Source organism: Phaeoacremonium minimum, assembly GCF_000392275.1.
Source record: "Phaeoacremonium minimum UCRPA7 unplaced genomic scaffold PA7_03_scaffold_371, whole genome shotgun sequence".
Lineage (NCBI taxonomy): Eukaryota > Fungi > Ascomycota > Sordariomycetes > Togniniales > Togniniaceae > Phaeoacremonium > Phaeoacremonium minimum.
In genome coordinates this window covers 262544-284256 of record NW_006921275.1, presented here as the reverse complement: position 1 = coordinate 284256, position 21713 = coordinate 262544, and the positions used below count along the sequence as shown (strand labels likewise).

The 21713-nt window shown below is 51.2% G+C and overlaps 4 protein-coding genes across 4 annotated transcripts; 1 reads left to right on the top strand and 3 right to left on the bottom strand.

Moving 5' to 3' along the window:
* Positions 1 to 1276: 1276 nt before the first annotated feature.
* Positions 1277 to 1917, bottom strand: UCRPA7_4859 (hypothetical protein; the record flags this gene model as incomplete). Its single annotated transcript, XM_007917410.1, has 3 exons — positions 1277 to 1483; positions 1540 to 1844; positions 1896 to 1917. The coding sequence occupies 3 exons, from the start codon at positions 1915 to 1917 to the stop codon at positions 1277 to 1279; spliced, it is 534 nt and encodes a 177-aa protein (XP_007915601.1).
* Positions 1918 to 4314: 2397 nt separating this feature from the next.
* UCRPA7_4858 (putative ribosomal protein s17 protein) lies at positions 4315 to 5878 on the bottom strand (the record flags this gene model as incomplete). The annotated part of the gene is made up of 3 exons (XM_007917409.1): positions 4315 to 5423; positions 5471 to 5556; positions 5607 to 5878. The coding sequence occupies 3 exons, from the start codon at positions 5876 to 5878 to the stop codon at positions 4315 to 4317; spliced, it is 1467 nt and encodes a 488-aa protein (XP_007915600.1).
* Positions 5879 to 9541: 3663 nt separating this feature from the next.
* Positions 9542 to 10606, bottom strand: UCRPA7_4857 (putative nuclease s1 protein; the record flags this gene model as incomplete). The annotated part of the gene is made up of 3 exons (XM_007917408.1): positions 9542 to 9714; positions 9821 to 10480; positions 10543 to 10606. 3 exons carry the CDS (start codon positions 10604 to 10606, stop codon positions 9542 to 9544), a joined length of 897 nt encoding a protein of 298 aa, XP_007915599.1.
* Positions 10607 to 11554: 948 nt separating this feature from the next.
* Positions 11555 to 14716, top strand: UCRPA7_4856 (putative vacuolar membrane pq loop repeat protein; the record flags this gene model as incomplete). The annotated part of the gene is made up of 6 exons (XM_007917407.1): positions 11555 to 12224; positions 12300 to 12902; positions 13473 to 13555; positions 13611 to 13710; positions 13876 to 14433; positions 14487 to 14716. 6 exons carry the CDS (start codon positions 11555 to 11557, stop codon positions 14714 to 14716), a joined length of 2244 nt encoding a protein of 747 aa, XP_007915598.1.
* Positions 14717 to 21713: the final 6997 nt, after the last annotated feature.

Here is a 21713-nt window from a genome sequence, read left to right as displayed (position 1 = left end):
AGAGAGTCGCGTCGCGTGTCAGATGGCTTGAAGAACCGAAATCACATGGCTTGTAGAAATGCTTGGCAGATCTCCCAAGGCGGCACATGCGAGATGAGAATAGCCTCTATATTGAAACTAAACCTAAATTCACCCCCTTGTCCGTATGTGCGATTCTTCGCTCTCGGTCTTCCTCAATGGGAGTGGATATTGGGGGTTTGGCCAGCTTCGGCCCACCCTCTAAACCCACTTAGATACGTAGAAAAATCACGAACGGCGACAGGAAACGAATACGCTGGGCTGTAGTGCGAAGAGGAGACTTGGAAAATACAAGCGGTGATTTGCTGTAAGACCTCTGAAGTTCTTCTTTCACCAAGCCCGTGGACTCATACGGCAACTCCTGCACGGATAGTTGCAATCCAACAAAAGCCAACTATGAGATGGTCTTCTAGTAATCACGACTCTTCAGTGACTATCTGAAGTGCCGCCGTAAAGAACTCACGCAAATCCAGCTCAAGAAGGATAGCAAAGCTCGCCACTTCCAGCTTTAGTCTGCCTTATCTGCTCTAGCCACATGCGGTTCCAACTGCACAGAGACTAAGAGCAGAGGAGGCGATACTCTTCTCAGAACACAACCCCAAAAGGGATAATACAGAGGAAACATAACAAAATATTGTTATAAAATCGGACAAGGGGAGAAATCTTGACCGGCTTATCGGATCCAAACGAGGCCGAGAGGATGACTCCTCGCCACGAGCCCTTTTTCTCTAAACACGATAGAGCTTTCCGCCGTCGCACACGGAGTAGCCGGGCTTTCAGATTCAACATGCCCCATCTAACAGTCATAGCTCGGTAGTATAGATCCGGACTCCATAACAATCAACAGTACAGCTTCGGAATCCATGGAACAAACTGAAATTGCAAGTCGGTCTGAAAGAGAAGCGAAATGTGATGGCATATTCTTGTTGCTGAAATCCATGTCTCTTCTCAAGACATGGTATGAGTAAATGTTATACATGTGACTGACGTTGGATGCTCTGCCTGCCAGTTCCAATGGAGTGGTGTAATCCTGCCCTGGCCTTTTCTTCCAAGGTTGCCTCTCCATCTCGAAAGCCCTTGACTTTCTTTTCGCAGATCAGTCGAATTATGACAGTCTGGCATTGAACAAATTGGAAGATACCACTCTCATCAAGTTGCTCGAAGAGGTTTGGTCACGAATGTCGCCTTTTCATAATGACTTTTCAATCAGGACGAAGCCCACACAAGCAATAGCCAAGCTCAATTGTTATACTACCCATCACATAAGTATGCTGAAGCCCACAGCTGTCAATGCGACGATGACACCGATGTATACCTGCAGCGGTCCTCGAGGTGCACCACTGGTCGAGCTTCCTGACTCTGAGCCATCGTCCGTAACGAGATGTTCAATTGTGACACCGGTCATATTGGTACAGTCCACTGAAGACAAAAGCTTGGCCGAGTCACTGAAGACGATGTCTGAGCACTATCACAAGATTAGAATGCGTATCAACATGAGTTGTGGGCTCTGGAGACACTTACACCGTACACCGTAGCCCCGTCGAAAGCATACATTATAACCTGCAGTGACGCCGTTGTCCCATCCGTGACGTTGTAGTTGGAAGGCACGGGAACATATGGGAGGCAGAATGATCCAGCTCCCGTCTGGTTTAGAGGCGCGGGAGTCAACGTGTGATTGAAATACCACGCCTTGGGGATCGAGTCGCCAAAGGCGAGTGCGATGTAGACATCGCTAGCCTTGTGTGTTGCCGTGATCTTCAGGGAGCCGCCGTCGACTGGCCAGGCCGTTCTGTTCGATGCACTCACGTCTTGTCCAATGCCGGCGCCTATGCCGCGTTAGCCTCACTGTAGACATCAGTTGGATCGTTGGAACCAACATGGATAGGTAAGCTGTTGCATGGGATTAGTGTGCAATGTGTCACCTCTTTCGAGGGGGTAGTCGATGGAGAAGTGGCATTTGACAAGTGTCGCCCAGAAGGCCAGTACAGTAATCACAAGAGACGCCATCTTCGCTCAATTGAGATCGCTGATGGCTGGAAGACGGTGCATACGGTCTAGGGGATCAATATCTAATTTATGTTCGTTGTCCTGCCAATCCGTCACAGAAACCTCACCATCGTCCTGACGGCCCTCCCGTCAAAGACTCTAGGAGCTAGACTCATTGGCTAGATCGTCGGACACATGAGTTGAGAGGCTGCGAGGGAGACAAGAGAAACTGGCCAACCAATTTGCTGCCAAGATGGCTTGAACCTCCTTTGACAGTCTTTGATTTCTTCGTGATACATTCTTGGCTAACCACGCTGCTCAAGTTCACATCCACCTGGCGGGTGTTGTTTGCAGACCATCTTCTTTGTCCTCGTCGAGAGACTTCTCTCTGCAAAGATTGCAACATCCTTTCTTTGTCCAAAACTGGCCAGAACTAGAATCTCTGCATGCCACTGACTCATGGCATCTCGCGAATCCCAGGGTTGCGGCATACATGCTCCATTTGTAAAATCCAACGGCTACGATAGATCTTCAAGTCGTCCCAAGCTATTTGTTCCGGCAACGTTTGAAGCCACCGTGGGACCGGAGGCATTGGACCCAAGGCTGTACTGCAAAGACAACGAGCAGGCCAATCCGAGGCTCGAGACCAATCCACGACCTTCCTTTGTCCTCAGCAAAGGAAGTTCTGCCAAGCCGTCCAGACCCAAGCACTTGGTTGAGCCATCCCATCCCACGTGCGCCACTGAGTCCCTTTGACGCAGATAGAACCTTGCGGAACTGTATGACAGCTTAAGGCAGCACCCACTCCATCGATATGCTGGCAATTGAGGAAGGAATTGTCATACTACCGTCGATGATTGATGCGCACATGTGTGGGCGGGCACAGCAGAATGCCTCGATTCATAACGCATCAAGAATCCAGTATATGGTCGGAATATTTTCCTGGTAGAAGGAGTTCCTGCACAAAGGAAGATTTGTATGATCGCTGCGAATTTGGTCCTGTGAGGATCGTAACGCATTGTGCTTCGCTTCTATAGCATCAATACCAACACTCGAACTTCTGTCCTGGTGCAAAGCAAGTGCTATTTTCAGAGACACAGGACTTGTCGACTTGCTCAACCAAGCATCTCCAAGCATCGTAGGCCATGCGGCCAAGAAGTCTTGTTTCTATTTTGGCTCGCCCGTGATCGACTGAACACTCGGCGCCGAGATGAGACAAGCAGCTCAAATCGCGCGTGTCTATCAACCAGTACATGATTAGACACAGCGTAACGACAGTAGGAAAGCCGACCCATGAGGCGACCGAACGAGCAGACTGACATGCATCCTCACACGGCCATTGTTTTCACTCGGGCTGGCAGGTCTCTACGTACTCTGATCGACTTGCCAGCGGCCGCTCATCAATCAGACAGACCCAGGTAAGAAGCCCTTCTCAGATAGACAGGATAGTCGCCTAGCGATCGCACTTCGCGGTTCTCAATTGGACTGGAATGCCCGTAAGCATTTGCACCAGGTGCCGTACACGGGCAGAGAGTGTATATGCCGCAGCACGGCAGGGCGTTTAGCCGATCTGCTTCTGTTTCACGAGCTGTTTCCTAGCGGGCGGGCGCATGAATGAATTTCAGCAGTGAGCAAGCAAAAGCCTGGGCCCCAGCGCTGTCTTTTCCTGGTTCAGTAGGCGTCTCATCGCAGAGGAGCAGCCCCAGGGGTTTGAGACGCGGGCGAGGCAGAGCTCGGATCTCCCTGGCCTCCTGCTCATATTGCGGCGCCACGCTTGGCGCCTTGGCCGGGTTTTGGGGTCAGCCCCAATTTAGATGCCCTTTCTTTGTGGGAAATGGGGGAAGTGTAAGTGCAGCTCAGAACTGGCTGTAGAGCTGATTCTACCGAGTGTAAAGGTATCACGAAAATGCATCTTGTAAAAACTGAATATTCAAAAAGAAATTATGCTGGTAGCACCGTCCATTGCTTTTCTAGATAGCGCAAATATCCCCAGCAAGTCAACGCAGACCACTCTCCCCTCTAAATTACATGCACAGAAAAAAAGGTAGTCTTTGAAACTCCGTCATTAGAACATAAAATGATGCCTTTGTTGTATGACCCAAATACACGCCAGTGCACAGCTTGCCAGTGATAAGTTCCGGAAAGGAGTTGACGCTGAAAAGGGGTATCGCCAGCGAGCATTCCCCCAAGAACCTCTCTCATCCCGTAGCCGAAGAGAGAACACGGCGTCCCTTCTTTCAGATGATATCATTTCCATGTAGTGGCTGAAAGGAAAGGTTTGTGCAGTGACGGCCTTCACAAGACAAGAAATTATGCTCCCCCGTTGGCGTTGCATGTCTCTTCCTGAGTGTTGCAATCGCCGACAGTCACACCCGTGACCTTTCCGGAGTTGACGGCGTCGGCACACGCGTTGTTCTGGATGGCGCAGGCACGCTGGACGGCAGCACCCTTATTAACGAAAGTGTTCCCGTTGACCGAGAATGGCCGGGTCTTGTCGCCCGAGTCTTCGACGGCCGGGGCAGCGATGCCCCCGATGGCGCCTCCAGCCGCTGCGTTGTTGTTCCCACCAGTGGCTCCATTCGACGCAGCGGCTGAGGTCGTCGCGGCGGCGGACGCTGTTGTTACGGCGGCGGTACTAGTTGCGGCCTCGGCCACGCTGGTTGCCTTGGATCCATTGTTACCATCTGAGGAAGCGGAAGCGGAAGCCGAACCGGTATTACCTTGTCCCTGGCCTCCACGGCCTTGGCCCCTGTTGCCTCCAGTGTTGCCAGCAGCGTTGCCAGCAGCATTTCCAGCAGCATTTCCAGCGGCGTTTCCGGCGTTGCCACCAGCATTGGCATTGTTGTTTCCGCCGGCATTGGCATTGTTGTTGCCTCCGGCATTGGCGTTGTTGTTGCCTCCGGCATTTGCGTTGTTGTTACCGCCGGCGTTCGCGTTGTTGTTGCCCCCGTTGTTAGCGTCACCGACCACGACTCGGATGCAGTCGTCTGAGGCTCCACGCTGGGCGACAGGCATGAGGACGGGCTGATGGTTTGCGGCTCCGTTTAGGGTGCAGATACGGTAGTTGCCATCCGGGAGACCGCCGGCGACCTGGGTTGTCAGTTGTCCTTGTCCGTTACCAGCATCGTTAATACCCTTGAAGAAAGCAAACTGGGTGGCATCTGGAGGAGTCTGGGGGTTCAGAGTATTTCCAAGGTCCTGGATGGTGATGTGACAATGTCCAATGATTTGGCCTGCGCCATTAAGGTCCTGAGGGGCGGAGTAGTATGTTGAAGTGGCATTTGTGAAGGAACCAAGCTCCATGTTGGCGATCTGAACAGTGACATTGAAGTCCGTGTTCGCCTGAACAGTCTCACCCAGAGGAGGATTGATGATAACGGCCGAGACCATGTTGGCCTTGGCTGGAATCTTGCCCATGACTACACACATCAGTGATGTCCCAGCACAGTGAATTGCGACTACTTACCGACACCGTTGCAGGATCCGTCGGTGTTTTGAAGACCGTTGGTGAGGGTCTCGCCGGAGCAGAAGTTGATGAAGTTGGCCTCATCACTGTATAGAAGTTAGATATTGTCTGCCAGCGTTCTTGACAAGTCACCTACGTTGCAGAGTTGACCTGACCATCCGCAGCCACGCCGTTTTGCTGACCAGTAGAAGCGGAACCAGTCTGGACGGCGTCGGCATTCAAACACGTTTCCGATGCAGCGTTGTTGCCACCAGCATTGGCGTTGTTGTTTCCGGCGTTGTTATTGTTGTTGCCTCCTCGGTTCCTCCCGTTCTGTCGAGAAACAAGGCGCTCGTGGCGTGGGATTCTCGAAGCCTCGGTGATGGCGGCCAGACCCATGAGGGCCAGCAGTGCAGATTTCATCATCATCTTGACGTCTTCTTTTCTCTCAACCTCTTTTAAATTCGGAGCAATGTAATTGTATCGGGGACGACGTCGATCGGTGGCGTGTCGGAGGATACGTTCAGAAGAAGCGAAATAGCTTTTGAAAAATGGTTCCAGACCGGGGGTAGCTGAAGTGCTGAAGAGAATGGTCACAGACAGCTGAACTGAAGAAAATAGGATATTTACAACTGGTCAAGAAAGGAACGAATGAACGGTACAACCAGCGTAGAGGAACAGAAAGGTGGACGAAAGGAACGAAGAAGCTTAGTCGAGAAGAGATGAGGGAGGACAGATAAAATAGGTTGGGCCAAGAGTTATGTCTTATATGCAGATGCCTGCGCCGTTTCGGACCCTTCCATCGCCAAGCTTTTGGCGACCAGGTAGACCTGCATCGTGGCCGCGATGACAACAAGGGGCATCGAGGGCAGCGAGGGAGGATTGTCTCCACGGTCCCAAAACGTGGAGCAGGGGGCACGAGGGTTGAGTACTTGAGCTAGGAGAGGAGGAGGAGCAAGATGCAAGCCTGCCGTAGGGAGCTAGGGGGCTAGGACCCAGCTTGAGCTTGCCGTGCTACCGCTTGACGGTGCGTCCAGGGCGGTGCTGTGCCTTACCGTAGTCATAGAGTAGTAGAGTAGTAGAGGGGTAGAGCATGGCGGATAGTATACGCCGCAGGAGGAGCCATGATGGATCAAGGGTTCGACTAGTCCTGTCTCCGACAGTCAAAGATGCGACAGAGGGCTGCAGTCGCGGGCCAGCTCCCTGGGTACACGCGAAATGATGGGCATGTTAAGGAGATCCTGAGGCTGGCGTTGTACTAGCGCAGGTACCAGTACGAGGCGGGCCAGGCCAGGCGGGCCTCGTCTCGTCTCTTGTCTGGCCTAGCTGAAGTCGTCGACATGTCCATGAGCAGTGCAACTTCGCGCCAGGGAGTACTTTGATTTGAGAGACAGGCTCGTTTGGCAGGGGGGCCTCAAGGGGGTTCGGACAAGATTTTGCCTGACGTTGATGCGGCTGCAACTGTCGGAGAACCTTGTGCGGACCCCTGCTCGCCGTCAGCGCTGGGCCAATTAGGGCGCTCCAATTCCAGTAGATCAGGCAAATAGGGTTTCGAGCCTCCAGACCCCGGACGACGATGAGGCGAGACGAGACGCCAAATTTAAGCGCGGGTTGTCCGACCGCATCCCCATGGCCAACGACTCAGCCGTTGCCCGGGGTACTCGAATCGATAGCGCCGTTTGTATGATGGCCAAAGTACCAAAGGGCACAGTTCTCTCACGATAGGTTCTACAGTAATGGTCGAGCATCGCCTGAATGATGAGTTGCATAGGAGCTGCAGCTATTGCCAAAGCCGCTGCTGTGTGAACTCGACGATACTCCTCCCGCTGGTGGCAGTACATCGAGTCCCCGGCGACGATCTAATTACCAACGACCGAGAACAGCAGTCGCGGCACGGTTCAGGATTTGCCTGGAGATTTTCGGATTTCCACGCAAAGCTGATCGGCCCCGACTGAGCAGCCATATGAAATCATAAATGAGGGCCTTCAAGGTTCACGGTACTCGGAAAATGCGGCAGACGCAATGATCGAGCAAGATTACAGGGTCGAAACAGAAAAGTTTCGTAGGCACACTGTAGGCCCTAGCAGAAAGGCGCTTGGTCTCTTAGACTCGATTCGTCTCGTCCGAAAGTGATAAACGAGAGCCGACACGTCAACTGGTTTGTGCAATCAATCAATCAATCAATGATCGAGCAGATAGCCTTGCAAGACAGGATAGCTAGGACCTGTGGAGCGCTGTGGACTGCCGAAGACGTCCGTTGTGCGATTGACACGGAAGAGGCATGCCGCAAGAGAGGCTTGACACGTTTAGACTTGGCGCCCGAATGCCAAGATTACTTAGAGTGTTGACGGCGTACTCTAAGCTGGACTGAGTTAGAAATCGTGGGAAGCCATGCCCTGTTCGATGGAGTCTCGATGGAGTCTCAACGGGGGCAGATGGCGCTCGGCGTGGGAGTGCATGTGGGGCCCAATTGCAAACAACGACCAGGGACTGAATAGGGCGAAGAGTTTCTTCCAACTCTCGCATTCCGATTTCTGTGTCGGGATCCTGAGACAGCCAGCGAATGGAGGGACTGTTTGTGCGGTGTGCAAGGGAGTAGAAAAAGGGAAAGTGAAGAGCGTCGGTGTGTCGGCCGAAGTTTTGGAGATGAATCCCTGCCCAACTGCCATCTCAAAAGAGACTGTGAGGGGCCCGGCCCTAGTTCAAACACCCTGAGCGTCTCGGCTGTCTCAACATCCAGCACCACAACTCCGTAATAACCAGCACTCAACTAGCAACCATTGCCGACTTTCCCAGCCTGCCCTATGCTGTTACTTTCTTTTCTTTTGCAGTGTGCGCCGTGCCCCTCTCTGCATGAAGCAGGTTAGCCTTCTTTCTTATGTAAGTTGCCTTCTGTCCTGATTATGACTTCATCCTACAAGGGCTACGGTCCAGATCCCATCGGCGCTGTCTAGGTAGACAGAAAATAACACTGTCGGCGTGCTCTGCATCCGAGCTTCTTCCATGTCCTTATCTTCGACTCAAGTCTCTCAGCTCTTGTCTCAACTTGATCTAGAAATATTCTGATCATTGTTCTGTTAATCTGATGTTGAAGAGGTTGCACGCTTACACTTTAGCCAATTTGATTGACACTTGCACTTGGCATCGCAACCTCGTCAACCTGCCAACCCATCCATCATCATCATCATACCTAGGTAGCCTCAGCAATTTCAGAGAATTAAGGTTGGATTCATCTTAGTTCATAATAACTCTATTCTCGCTTACCTCGGAGGGCCTAGTGTTCTGACAGGCTGCTCAGACAAGCTTTTCTTGCAGGGAGGCTGACACACAACCCTGCCCTGCAAGTGACTATGGTGAGACAGCCTCAAGTGCCTCCCCCTAAAAAGCAGGAGGCACAGCCCCAGGCCTCTTTTCCTCTTCTACAAAACACCTACATCACGTGCAGCCGTTCTGAGAAACACAAATCATCCCAACTTGGCTGAGAGACTTTGAATTGAAACCTTTTCTGTGCGTCCCTGGCTCGCTACCAAGGACCATTTTCGCTACGCCTGGGCATGAGACACCCAGAGCAGCCAGGCTTGCGGCCTCCGTACTATTCTACCCCGTGCACGCCCGATGCCCTGTATATCGTGTATTCCTTCTCGGAGACTTCGGCTCAGGAAACCCCATCTACTCGGTCCCTAGCTTGCTTTACCAACACAGTGATTGGAAATGACTACGTGCCCCCATCCCCTTCGCCAAGGCCTGAAGAATCCCCCTAGAAGGATTGAAGAGATGATGCGGACTGTCCCAGGGCCTCTCCCAAGAGAAACGCCGCCAACAGATCTGCAAGGGGCCAAGCATGCATGCACACAAGCACGCAAAGGCAAGGAGGATACGAGCCTGAATTTGAGAGCATCGTCGTGGATCCGAGAGACCGTAGGGCTCCATCTATGCAAATCGTATACACACTGCCACGAGCCGAATTCCGAGCTAGCTCGCAATCATGTTCCACTCTTGCTTCCTGCCCCAAGTCCCAACTTACGACCTAGCCACCTCGTGTTGCTTGCAGAGCCTCCTTGACCCAGTCCCGAACTCCTGTGAATCCCCAGCTTACAATTCATCTATAACGCCCCCCAGAGTGCTCATCAATGCGATGAGGTCCAGCCACTTCGCTAACCGGAAGCCGGCTCGGGCAATTTGCACCTCGATAATGGGAGCTGCCTTCTCGTAGTAGTCGCCGCCCAATTCCTGGCCCACGATGGCAAGGGGGCCTTCTGGAAGCACTGTTTCGTCTCATCGTCAGCATCGCCCTACGCCTCCTCCTAGAGAGAGATCTTCCCCGTGGCAGGGTATCCTGCTCAAAGGAGGGAGAGGTACGAGATATCTCACCTGCTTCGCACACGTATGCATTGCTCTCTCTCGCCCAGTATAGCGCCGTCGCGATCGGGTCCCCAAAGTCCATGCCCTCGTACCACGTCTCGCTCTGCGCCTGGTACTTGCCGCTCTTGATCTCCGCCGTCAGCTTGTTCGCCCACAGCAGCGCGTCTGCGTAGGGCTTGCGGTGCACGCCGCCGACGAGCTTCTCGGCGATGCTCGTGTCCCACACGTGATGCAGGTTGAGGTCGACGTCCTCGAACTTGACGTGGATGCCGTTGCCGCCGCGCTGCACGTCCTCGGTGTGCAGCGGCTGGTGGATGTCGCCCACGAAATGGATCACGAACTTGGCGGCCTGCGCCCGCTTCCACGCCTCGAGCTTCGGGTCCAGCAGCTGCGAAGTGTAGTTCTGGATCGCCGTCACCACGCACCCTTGCTCCTTGCAGTCGCGCTCCATGTCAACGCTACAGTTCCTCGGCGGGTCGTCCTTCGCATCGATGAAGTGGAAAACACCGGTGTAGTGGCCCCATTTGGTGTATCGAATCGAGTCCGCCCATGTTGCGACACCTGCGAGGTAATCTGAGGTGTCGTTGGCTAGAAGGTCCTTGAAGTAGGCTGCAGTGCCATCGCGGACGAAGTTGGAAGCGATGTAGGCAACGGTGATATGGCCGAAACCTGCGCATTCACTCGTTAGCTTCCAGCTGACCTGTGAAAATGTGGCCCAGAACTTTTTGTACCTCCCCACGCCAGCGTTTCCGGGACGGCGACAAGGCCAAGCGCGACGATATTGTGCCACTTCATCACAGCTATATTTTGGTGAGTATATACTGAAGTGAACGATTTAGAGTCGAGTCTATCCACATGGGATAGTTGATCATAAATAAATGAAGCTCGAGAGCTGCCTTGGAAACAGCCTCTCAAGCGCCCTGTTTCATTTCGGAGCTCTGTGAGGCTGACCACTCGTTCGGCTGAGCCACGTCAAGACGCGACTGTTGCTCAGGGAACCCCCCTCTGTAGATCACTATAAATTGATTGGTGACGGGTCACCCCACGTGGGAGCCATCTTTATCGGCTCCATTGGAGTTGGTACATTGAAGTGGCCGGCTCATTTGATTGAACTTGCAAGTCTTATCTTCTCTCGTCATCATGAAATCGCTGTTGCATTTCATCAGATGACTTGACGAGAGGCTATGCGGGTAAGACAACTACCTAACTTCGCACCTGTTGCGGCTCTCTCGGGAGGATACCTACTGAAGAGTGAGTGGTCGCGGGGCATTGTAGCGACAAGGCACCATGCAGCCCGCTAAAGCAACTCAAATAAGGTGAAGAGAGTCTAGACCCAGCCGAATTGGACACACAATTTTGCAGCTGAGCTCCAGTGAGCCATTTCCACTTTCGTCTCTTCTGCTTCATTGTTGAATCACTATAGTTGATGGACTCATTTCACCATCTGAGTACCAGAATACTACGCTTGTAGTCCTCATCATGCTACTTCGGATTAATCGTGCGACGTCGTAGCCTGAAAGGTCTAGCTATTTGAAATAGTCCCGTCGACCGAAGAGCGAGACACTTCACTACGAGGACAAGAGCTATGAAGCTCTATTTAAGCGGGATTGATAGCTGTCGCGTGCAAGGATTTTCGCATCGCACATCGAACAACTCGAGAGCACTCATCTCCAGGGGCCACTGAGAAGGCCCAAAGGTTTCAGTATGGCATCCTGGGGCTCCTTACCGACCGAGCTCCGGCATATGGTGCTGCAATTTCTGACCGACAAGAAGGCGAAAAGGCACACACTGGCAGGATATGCGGTCGTCTGCAAAGAATGGCAGGCTGTTGTCGAGCAAGCAACCTTCAAATCGCTTCAAATCACATCGCATTGCGTCTCACAGTTTGGAAATACGGTTCGAGGTGAGCGTCGCAGATGGCTCAAGCAGGTCTCGCTGAGCATCAAGCTTCCGACATATCCGCAGAAGTTAAGTCGGACGGCGGAGACGGAAGCAGAGCAGAGCCACAACAACATGGTCTTCACCAGCACCATCTCCGGGCTTTTTGACGTCCTTGGCCAATGGGCGATGGATCAGGTCGCACCTGGCGGGCTCGAGCTAGAGCTCAGTGCACGATCTCCTAGCGACCGGAAGAAGCTCTTTGGAGAGAATGGGCTTGATGCTGCGACTGGCGACACGCGGTACTTTGATTCTGATTTGCATTTTGATTTCGTGGAGGGCGCTGAATATGCCGGCACCTTTGGCCTCCCGAGCGTCGAGGTGGTTACGTGGTGTTCTATCACACGAAGAAACTTCCGCAACTTCTCTCCCCAGGCACTCCTCACCATATTCTCCAGCCTACCCAACTTGAGCCGAATCACATACGAGCCATTTCACCAAGTAGATCCCCCGGCTCAAGCTGACGTTGACACTGGTATGTCTATGTTGCTGTGAATCAATGCCTGGGCGAATAGTGCTTGAAAGGTTACTGACGGTTCATCATTTCTAGCCAGCGCCTTCTTCATACTCTTCTGGCCTGCGACGCTAAAGTCAGTGAGCCTCTATGAGCACGATGACGCCTTTGAATATGAGGACCTCTACGAGGACGATGAAGTCACGAGGATAAAGTATCGTAAGCCTCTCGCAGGCAACATAGCCAAGCTGAGTCGCCGCCTCGAAGAACTTAATGTCGCAAACCTCTGCGATGCTCGCCATATTTTCGAGCCATTTTTCGAACCACAGAAGGGTTTAACCCTACCGTTTTGGAAGGACTTGCGGAAGATGACTCTTACCGCTGGAGTCATCGCGCCTAGCGAGGAATGGGATGACACCAATGAGCTCCTGCAAGCGGCAGGCAATGCGGCAAGACGCATGCCCGTCTTGCGTCTTATGGAGCTGTATCAAGCCGGTGGTCATTTCGCAGGTGTATTTCGATATCGTGTGACTGAAGAGTCTACAACGCTTTCCTGGCAGAGCACTTGGGAGTTCAAAGTGAGCCATGACGTGAAGGAGACTTGGAAGGATGTGTGTCGTCAGCACACCTCTCGTGAACTCGATATTGCTTCTGAGGAGCTTATCGAGAACTATCGGGGTTGGCCCAGGTTCATTTGTGGTGCGTTAGAAACCACAGTAGTACATCCTGTTTCGGCGAGACTTCTGCGCAACTTGTAATAGCTTCATGATACCCGGCTCTTCAGCAGCTGTCTGTGCTTCAAATGGCCACTACTTGGTAACCTCTAGTTTCTCAGCTACCTGCCTTAGATTGTGAAATCACAATTACAGTATTGAAATTTCAATGTTCAACATAGACGAATTATACTGTGCTGTTCTTTGTGCTCACATGCTCACTTTGGCCTGTGCATGAACTGACATAAAAACAGATGATCATTGGTACATCGCTCGCAGGACCCCTTCTTTTTTGCAACCCTCTTATGTCACACCCGCCCGCTAGCCCCACATCTGTCTTATCTTTGCAGCCCGCGATAAGAATACCAAGCCACCAACCTCGACCAGGTGATGCTCCTCCTCACTCTGAAGACTCAGCCCACCTGCTCATCTTCAAGGCTACCTCCTGCGTATATGGGAGGTGTGCTGCCTGCTCTGCTCTGCTTCAATTGATTGACCTCACTGGTGCTTTCGACCTCAACCGTGAGAATGGCTACTCTAGATTCCCTTATCTCAGCGACCATGCGGCCCCCGTCGACGAATGAGGCGCTGTCTGGGGTGTTTGGCAGCATAAGCTTGACGGCATGGATATGTCTTCTGGTAGGGCTTCACCTCTGCTCGTGAGCTCACTGACAATGCTGACAAGCTATGGTAGCTACCGCAACTCATCACCAACTATAAAGCCAAGAGTGCCGATGGCCTATCCATGGCTTTCCTCTTCGTCTGGCTCCTTGGTGATGTCGCCAACCTCTCAGGTGTGTATTTTCACGTCTACGACAATGCTCTGCGTTGTCATACCTCTCTACTACCACTGGGGACCTTATACGTTGCTTCGCGACACTCTTCACCGTATCTACCGGCATATGAAATTTCTTCAATTTGACTCTGTATCTGGAGGCTAACGGACAATGCTTTACTAGGTGCCCTCGCGACTCACCTTGCCCCGACTGCAGTCGCACTCGCCATCTACTTTTGCATTGCCGACCTCGTTCTCATCAGCCAATGCCTCTACTACAACACGTTGAACGCACGGCGCGCCTCCCGCCGCCGCAGGCTCTCCTCGGCGGCCATCGATGCGACAGAGGCCGCCGAAGACGAGCCGCTCCTGAACCGAAGGCGGTCAAGCTCGATTGGCCTGCCGGGAAGTCATAGGCGACACTCCCAGCGGAGGCAGAGCTCGAACCTCGAGCCAATCCGGCGGATCATCACCGGCGAGGACGAGACGCCAGACAGCAACCCGTGGCTGCACAACGCGCTCAGTCTGATCGCCGTGTACGGGGTGGGCGTGGCGGGCTGGTTCGTGAGCTACAAGATGGGCGCGTGGGAGTCGGCCCCGGACGTCCCTGACCCAGAGGAGCCCGGCGCCCAGAAGACGGTCGCCATTGTGGGCTTGACCCTGGGTTATTTAAGCGCGGTGTGCTATCTGTTTGCGCGAATCCCGCAGATCATCAAGAACTACAGAGAGAAGTCTTGTGAAGGTACGTTCAGACACTTCATTGCGATTGGCTGCTGCAAACTGACAAGGGCCAAGGTCTCGCTCTGCTATTCTTCCTCCTGTCCCTGACTGGCAACTTCACATATGGCGCGAGCCTTGTGGCATACTCCCAGGAGGGAAGTTATCTTATCAAAGCCCTGCCATGGCTTCTTGGGTCTCTAGGAACAATTGTCGAGGATTGCGTGATCTTTGTGCAGTTCAGGTTATATACCCCGAAGAAGGAGCCGAAGACGCTCTCGAACGGAGATGCGAACGGTGATGCATGAGTTCGGTGAGCTCGAGTGACTGGAAGGTAATGTGTGCATGTATATATGAGTGCTGCATCATCTGGAGTTGGATTGCTTTTTTGCATTGTTAAACATGCTACTTCATGATAGTCGATTGGAAATTTTCTGCTTCTGGGCGCGATTATTTGTTTGCGGAGACATCACATAGCTGCCATGGAACATAATGGCTTCGGTATTGAATCACTTACATTACACTTTGACACCATATCTCTCGCTGCACATGATCCTGAGCCTTTTCCTCCGTGACGTTCTTCACCGAATGAGAAGGCGGCGATTGTGGTCTTGGGCCAAGCGTCGTAGGCACTGTTTCAAATATCGTACTGACTACCAAGGTATAGCAGATTTCAGTCAATCGATCGGGCACAGTCCGCACAAGGTGCTTTGCCTCGTGACGCATCGTCGATGATGTCAGTTAATGAACACGAGGCCCCCAGTCATTAGCATTTGAGGGAACTGTTAATATCAGTCTATATAGATGATTTCGAGTGATCGTTGTTGTTAAGTTGCAGTATACATAGCTCAGCTAAGGCTTGATCAAATCGATAAAGACGAGTTACATTAGCGCGCCTTGGCTGCTGCCTACAGTGCCTGCAGTGCCTATCACGTCTATCTGAGCGGGCTGAACAGGTATCTACCCGATGACGGGGGTTCCACCTCGTCCAGTCTTCACCTTCTGACATGAGTGTCGAGCCCCCAGTCCAGACTACTAGTAACTCAGCAGGAGCCGCGCCAGCAGGCCCTGTTGTCCAGTATTGATTCATGGCAATCCGGGCGTGAAGTCTCAATCGGTGAGGCGGCCAGCAGCCATGCCTGCAGACAAACTACGGCCGAGTCTCCGAGCCGAAGTCTCCAAGCTCGCCCGGCTCTCTCACGTGCAGAACGGCCTGCCGCCCGCGATGCGCGCTCTCCCACTCGTAGCGCTCGCCCTCGGAGAAGCCATATCAAAGGCGACAAAGAGCTCTACGAATGTGGTGGAGGAGCTGATGCTTGGGCCGGATGAGACGTTTTTGCTGAAATATCCACCGGGCAGTGACACGCCCCGAACTACCGGGGTAACAACGCAGAGTCATCAGCCAGCCAGGGCGCAAGAAGGCAGGGATGGGGTGACGATGATGTGCGTGAGATGTGCAAAGCAGGAAGGCGTTGCCCGTGAAGGAATTGAAGCATTGCAAAGAGTTGACGAACTGACCGCAGTCAAGTATTTGACTCCATCATTTGCTCCCAATGGTGTTCGGCCAGTGCCAAAGCCTGTTGGGACAACAAGGCTTTGACGGCAGGAAGGACTTTACCGACAACGATGCGGACTAGCTTGTTACATACCCCACTCACTCATTGATACACTCTCTTCTCTTCATTGCCGAATGCCTGAAGGAATTTTCGCTGCATTCTGTGGTGCTGTTTGTATGCAGATTACCGTCACACTTAGAATCCCAATGTTGACTCGTGTTGCCGAGGCCACATCACGACGGCGCAACTGCTATCCCGGGAAGCTATGTTCTGATCAGCATAGGCTTGCTGTCCAGACTACAAGCGGGTAGGAAGGCGTTGACATTTTATATCTGAAGTCGACAGCGGTATCAATTCGCCGAGGCCAGAATTATAGAGACATGCAATCATTTTAATCAGGAGATGCGTGGCCTTTCGATCATATCCGAGGGCCCTCGGCTGGATAGTCTGCCTGATCCTTACACAGTAGAACGTGTTCAACAATGGCTTTCTCTGTCTGTACTGGACCTTTACCATCCAAATCGTAGGTCTAAAGCTCAGGACTTGATTAATCCTAGATTCTCTCCCTTACGTCTACTCCTGACAAAGAATACCGCCGTATGATACCCGATCAGCTGCCTCGGTAGTTTACCATATGGTTACAGGATGTCATCTACACAAGGCAAAATGTGATATGGCAAAGTTGCAGTTTCTTCTCGGCCAGATGAGCCTATTCAGATTATCGAGGAAGAAATCCAACAACTGGAGCCTGACGAGATCCTAGTGTATGTGTCGTGGTCGTGACTTTGATGAAGAGTATGACTATAAGCTGCTCAAGATAAGGTATGTGTATAGAAGCCGAAAACATGGTAGAGAAAAACAGGATCACAACAGAGTAGATAATCAAAGCTAGACTTCTTAGAAGAGACAAGTAGAAAGGGTAGAGACTGACTAAGAGAGTTCTTCAACTGTCAAAAGACGTAGATGTTCTACAGAATCGGAACCAGGCGATCACTGACCAAATGTTCAATGATCTTATTGACTTGATGAAATTTTTTTAGTCTTCGAAATGCGATTGGGTATTGCGTTTGTATATATACCATCAAATAGGAGAAGAGTATAGTAATTTTGATGTCCGGCCGTCTTGTAGCTGGCTAACTAGTTGTAGTAGATATAATGGAGACGGAAGGTGAGGTCAACATGCTACTTTGTGATAAAATATGGCTGACTAACTATTAACAAGCTATATAAGACTTGAATAGAATATGCTAATCTATCAACTCTCTCGGTGACCGAGGATATCATGATCCTTTTGAGATAGGTCACCTCGACAGTTAGCTGATGTTATCGCATGGTGTAAAACAATGTAGAGGCAGATATGCACGGCTCTACCTTTATGGTATTAAGTAGCCTAGCTAATCTCGACTGTGTGAGCGGTGAAAGAACTCGGGTCTTCTACTTGGAGCCACGACCATGTTCTTCTTTTGTCCGACAGGGTTAGTTTCATGGCCTTGGATATCATTTTGTTTGATGGATACGTTTTAAGTTGTGGCCGAAGTACATCCTTGAACTCTCCCCACTTCCATAGAAGACCTTGAGACTGAACCTTAGATAATATGGAGTTCATTGCGCTTTGAAGCTTGTCTGGAGAATTAGGTTCGTGGAGAGACTCCATGTATCGAATAACAATCAACAATAACCGAAGTCGCTGTAACATGGGGATGCCCCTTGCTTCTGGATAAAACGACATGAGAGTACCATCAGAGGACATACCGTCTTGTACTTTAATGATCGAGTCCCGAAAACTGGCTTTACTTTTCCGGCCTAATCTGCGATCACAGGTCTGATAGTCTGAGAAGAACAAGTTATTGACCCTTCCCCAGAAAACCAGTTCCTCCAGCAATACTCGGCCTTCCTGACGTATTCCCATGTTAGGGTTTAAATAAAAGAGGGTTGGCTTGAGCTTAACCCATCTCCTATTACCAAATTCTGCTAACATAATTGCGGAGGAGGTCCCGGGACTCTCTGATGTCGATTCCATGGACCATGGCGACATGCCCAGTTGATTTTGGTAATCCCCCAGGAGAGATATAAGGAGGTACAGAACGTCTACGACGTCTCCTCCCGACAACGGCAACAGGCTATTCACCACTAGCATCTCTTCGAGCATAGTTGCAACAGCTTTGAGCTTCCTCTTGTCTTTATAGACCCAATTTGCCCTGTTTTTATGCCACTCCCAGCCCTGCCATGACTCATGCCAATCAGTGTCTAAATCGAGACCGAATGTCATGAAAACAGCATGCTCCTCTTCGTTGATCATGGGATTCGCTAAGACTGTTTCTTGAATTCTGCCTCGTCCGGGCAGTGCTATTTCGTCCGTTCTTAACAGCATAGAGCATGAAGTCACGCAGGAAAACTTCCCGTCCTGGCAATCTGATAGAATGGCCGGTTCGCTTGCTCCCTCGATAAAGAATACACTGTATGTAGAGTCCATTGGGACATCTCGAGGAGGTATGAATACGATAGGGTGTTTTGATACATCTTCCCTGTGCCACACAAATACTCTGCGATTCAATACTTGCAGAGCAGAAACTTCGTTGTCAGAAAAATCGCAGACCCTCACGGCCTGCACCCGTAAAGACGCGTACGTACGGTCGATGAGAATGGAACGCGAATTATTTTCGCCTGAAAATCCAGTCACTAGATTATGCTGCTTATATCTGTGCTTATAGTAAGGGTTGAGTTCCAGAATAGCCTGTGAAATTCGATAGGTGCTGATCGAGGATGACTTATAGGTCCAGTCGGGCACCCATGATGGAAGAGTAAAGCACCCGCTCTCATGAGAGACATACTTCAAGACATCGGAGAAGAGTCCACACCGCTGAACAAAGAAGGCGGCAATGCCGATGAACACCTCTCGGGCCGAAAGGGAATAATCAGGATGGATGAGAGAAAGGGTGAAAACAAGCCCGAGGAGCCCGAACACCTTGTCTCTCGCATCTGAGGACCGACAAGACGCTGCGGCTGAAAGGGGTATGATGAACTCCTCTGGCTTGAAGCTCTTCCTGGTTCGCACGAACCGCAGCCATGCTGGCGCAAGGTCCTCCGATATCAGTCGTTCCCAACGAGTATCATTCTCTCTACAGGTTATGGGTGGATTTGTGCCACAAAAGATTTTTAAAGATTTACTAAGGATAGTTTCTTGTATCACCCACACCCGCTGGAAGTAGCGTTGATTGAAGAATGCTCGAAGTACGGCTTTCTCTGAGTCGGTCAGATACTCCGCCTCAAAATTGATAAGCCTCATCGCGTGATCGTTGTCTTCCGAAGAATTTCCCACGAATGCTAAAACCTGGGCTGCATTGGAGTAGATGTTCCGCATCAACTGGACTTGATGCGATCGCTCCTTACTGTCGTCTTGGTTGATACAGATTGCGTCGATCCAAATTAGTGTCTCGTTATTTTCATGCCTTAAGTAGCGCAGAATAGCCTCACAACTAGAGGTAACGAAGCAAACGTCCCAAAACGCGCCAAGAAAGACATTCTTGCATCTGGTGCAATCGCCATTTTCGTCAGCCCAGGTATACGACACAGCTTCGTATTTTGTCTTGTCCTTGACATCCGAAACAACAAATTCACCGTGAATTGGATCCTGTATAGCACCAGGATGCAGTCGGAGAAGGCGAATAGCATTCTTCCGTAATGGGGAGGCATACGCTGGATGCACAAATTCCGGTAGCTGTGTAGGCCCGTCGGGCTGGACGGCAGCATTTGACGAAGACACTATTACTGAATCTTGCATTCTAGTCTCGTGTTTGGGTGATCTCGCATCGTGAATATCCGAATATACGACCGAGCTGGGCCACCTGAGGTTTAGGACGGGCGGGCTTTCTGGAGCACGTCGAGATGCAGACTCGACTGGTTTCATAGTGTTCAAATCCGGGACCTCCCCGCAACCCCAGCATGAAATGAATTGGTCTATTAGCCTCACATCAGGGAGTCTGCAATCTTCTGAATGCCAACGGGACATCCTGACTCGCGGTTCCAATCCTTTGTTCTTAGTTCTTAAGACGATTGCCAGTGGATGCTAAATTTGACGGGCGCGGCGAATCCGAGAAGGATTGTTGTTCACGAGGAGATGGGTTGGAACTAGTTATGACAGCTTCGTGTCAATTTGACATGTCAGGCAACAATGTCATGTGATACAATGGGTTTGTTGGCCCTTCTCGTTACTTGACCTGTCGCCAAGCAGGGAATACGCACTTGATTCTTCACGATCATGATTTTGCGCCTTGAAACTAGCTACCAACACGCCTACTCGCTTTAAGATTTGACTTAAAGTTGATTCCAGCCTCTGGTCAATTATCCTTACACCACTGTCATGAATGGCTATTCTGCGATGGTAACGGAATCTCGCCCGTGTCAGACCCCGCGGCACCACCAAGGTGATATCCATAACTACCACCTTTGCTGAATACGACTTACTGGTCATTTGTGGCTTCAGGTCATGCATTGAGGAGCCTTGAGTGTTTGCCCATATTTCCTTTAATTACATTTCCGAAAATGGCTGCATCATTCGCTCTAGAGGCATCCGATGGGCTTTCGGTGCTGATAGGTCTGCAAGCCTGAGACCTTATTAGCCATTGTACTGTACGGTACGGCCTTTGGTTTTGTTAGGTCGGCAGGCAGAGGACTGTGCATGTGTCTGACACAGCCGGGAGCACAGAACCTGAATAGGCCTGCAACAACCACATAAGAAGCCCTAAAAGAACATAATGACCCAAAGAGCAAACCACCCTGGACCAGACGCCTGCCGATTCAAGTCAATTCTGCCCCGGGAAGAACGATGAATACCAGTTATCGAGCTGACAGGTGGGCCACAGCTCTGCTAAAAGAATAGAAGACAACCCCCGTAGAGTGGACAAAGGCCGGCGACCCTGTCGCTGCTCTCGGCCTACAGTGCCTGCTCATGAGCTGTTCCAACCTGGAATGGCTACTCCCTTCACCAGTCAACGACCTTCACTGACAAATTGAATCGTGTGCATCATCATGGGATCTTCCATCACCAGACACTTGAAGGAGATAAAGGATCTCGACTGGCACTCTCTACTCAATTTCACAAACAAGTTACAGACTATTTCTATCTTATACCTGCAACTGCATATATTCTACCAGATCCACACCAGTCGCATCTGTCAGTAACTGGAAATGAAAAGAAACTTTTGAAACGAGCACCGAAAACACCTGAGAACACCGACCACCGTACACAAGATTCTATCATACCATACCATATCATAACATCATGAGCAGTCCCTCAATGAATATTGTTCACTTTGTGACCGAACTTGTTAACATCTGGATGAAAAATCAGGCAGCGCCCCTACCCTTTTTCGCTCAAGCAAGCGGTTTCGGTTCTTCCACGCCCGCGCTCTGCCTCATGTGGGCCAGTGCAGCTTTAACTATCTGAAGGATGAGTCAGCAAAGGCCCCATGAACCTATCCGCCGCCCTGTAGAGACTGTAGATGACTAATGCAAATCTTCTTCTTCATGCACCTTTCCTGCGAACCTTACTATGAGCTCTCGCTCTATAAGTCTGTGACAGAATGGGAGCCCCACTAAGTAAGTAGTAAGCTCCCCAAGCCCAGACAGGGGTCTACTCAGTATATATATGGTGTGCAAGCACCCAAATCTCTTTTGTATGATGGAGATAGTTCAATGAACTTTCCATTACCGATTTATATGCTCGTACGCGCTCTACAGCTTGTCACAA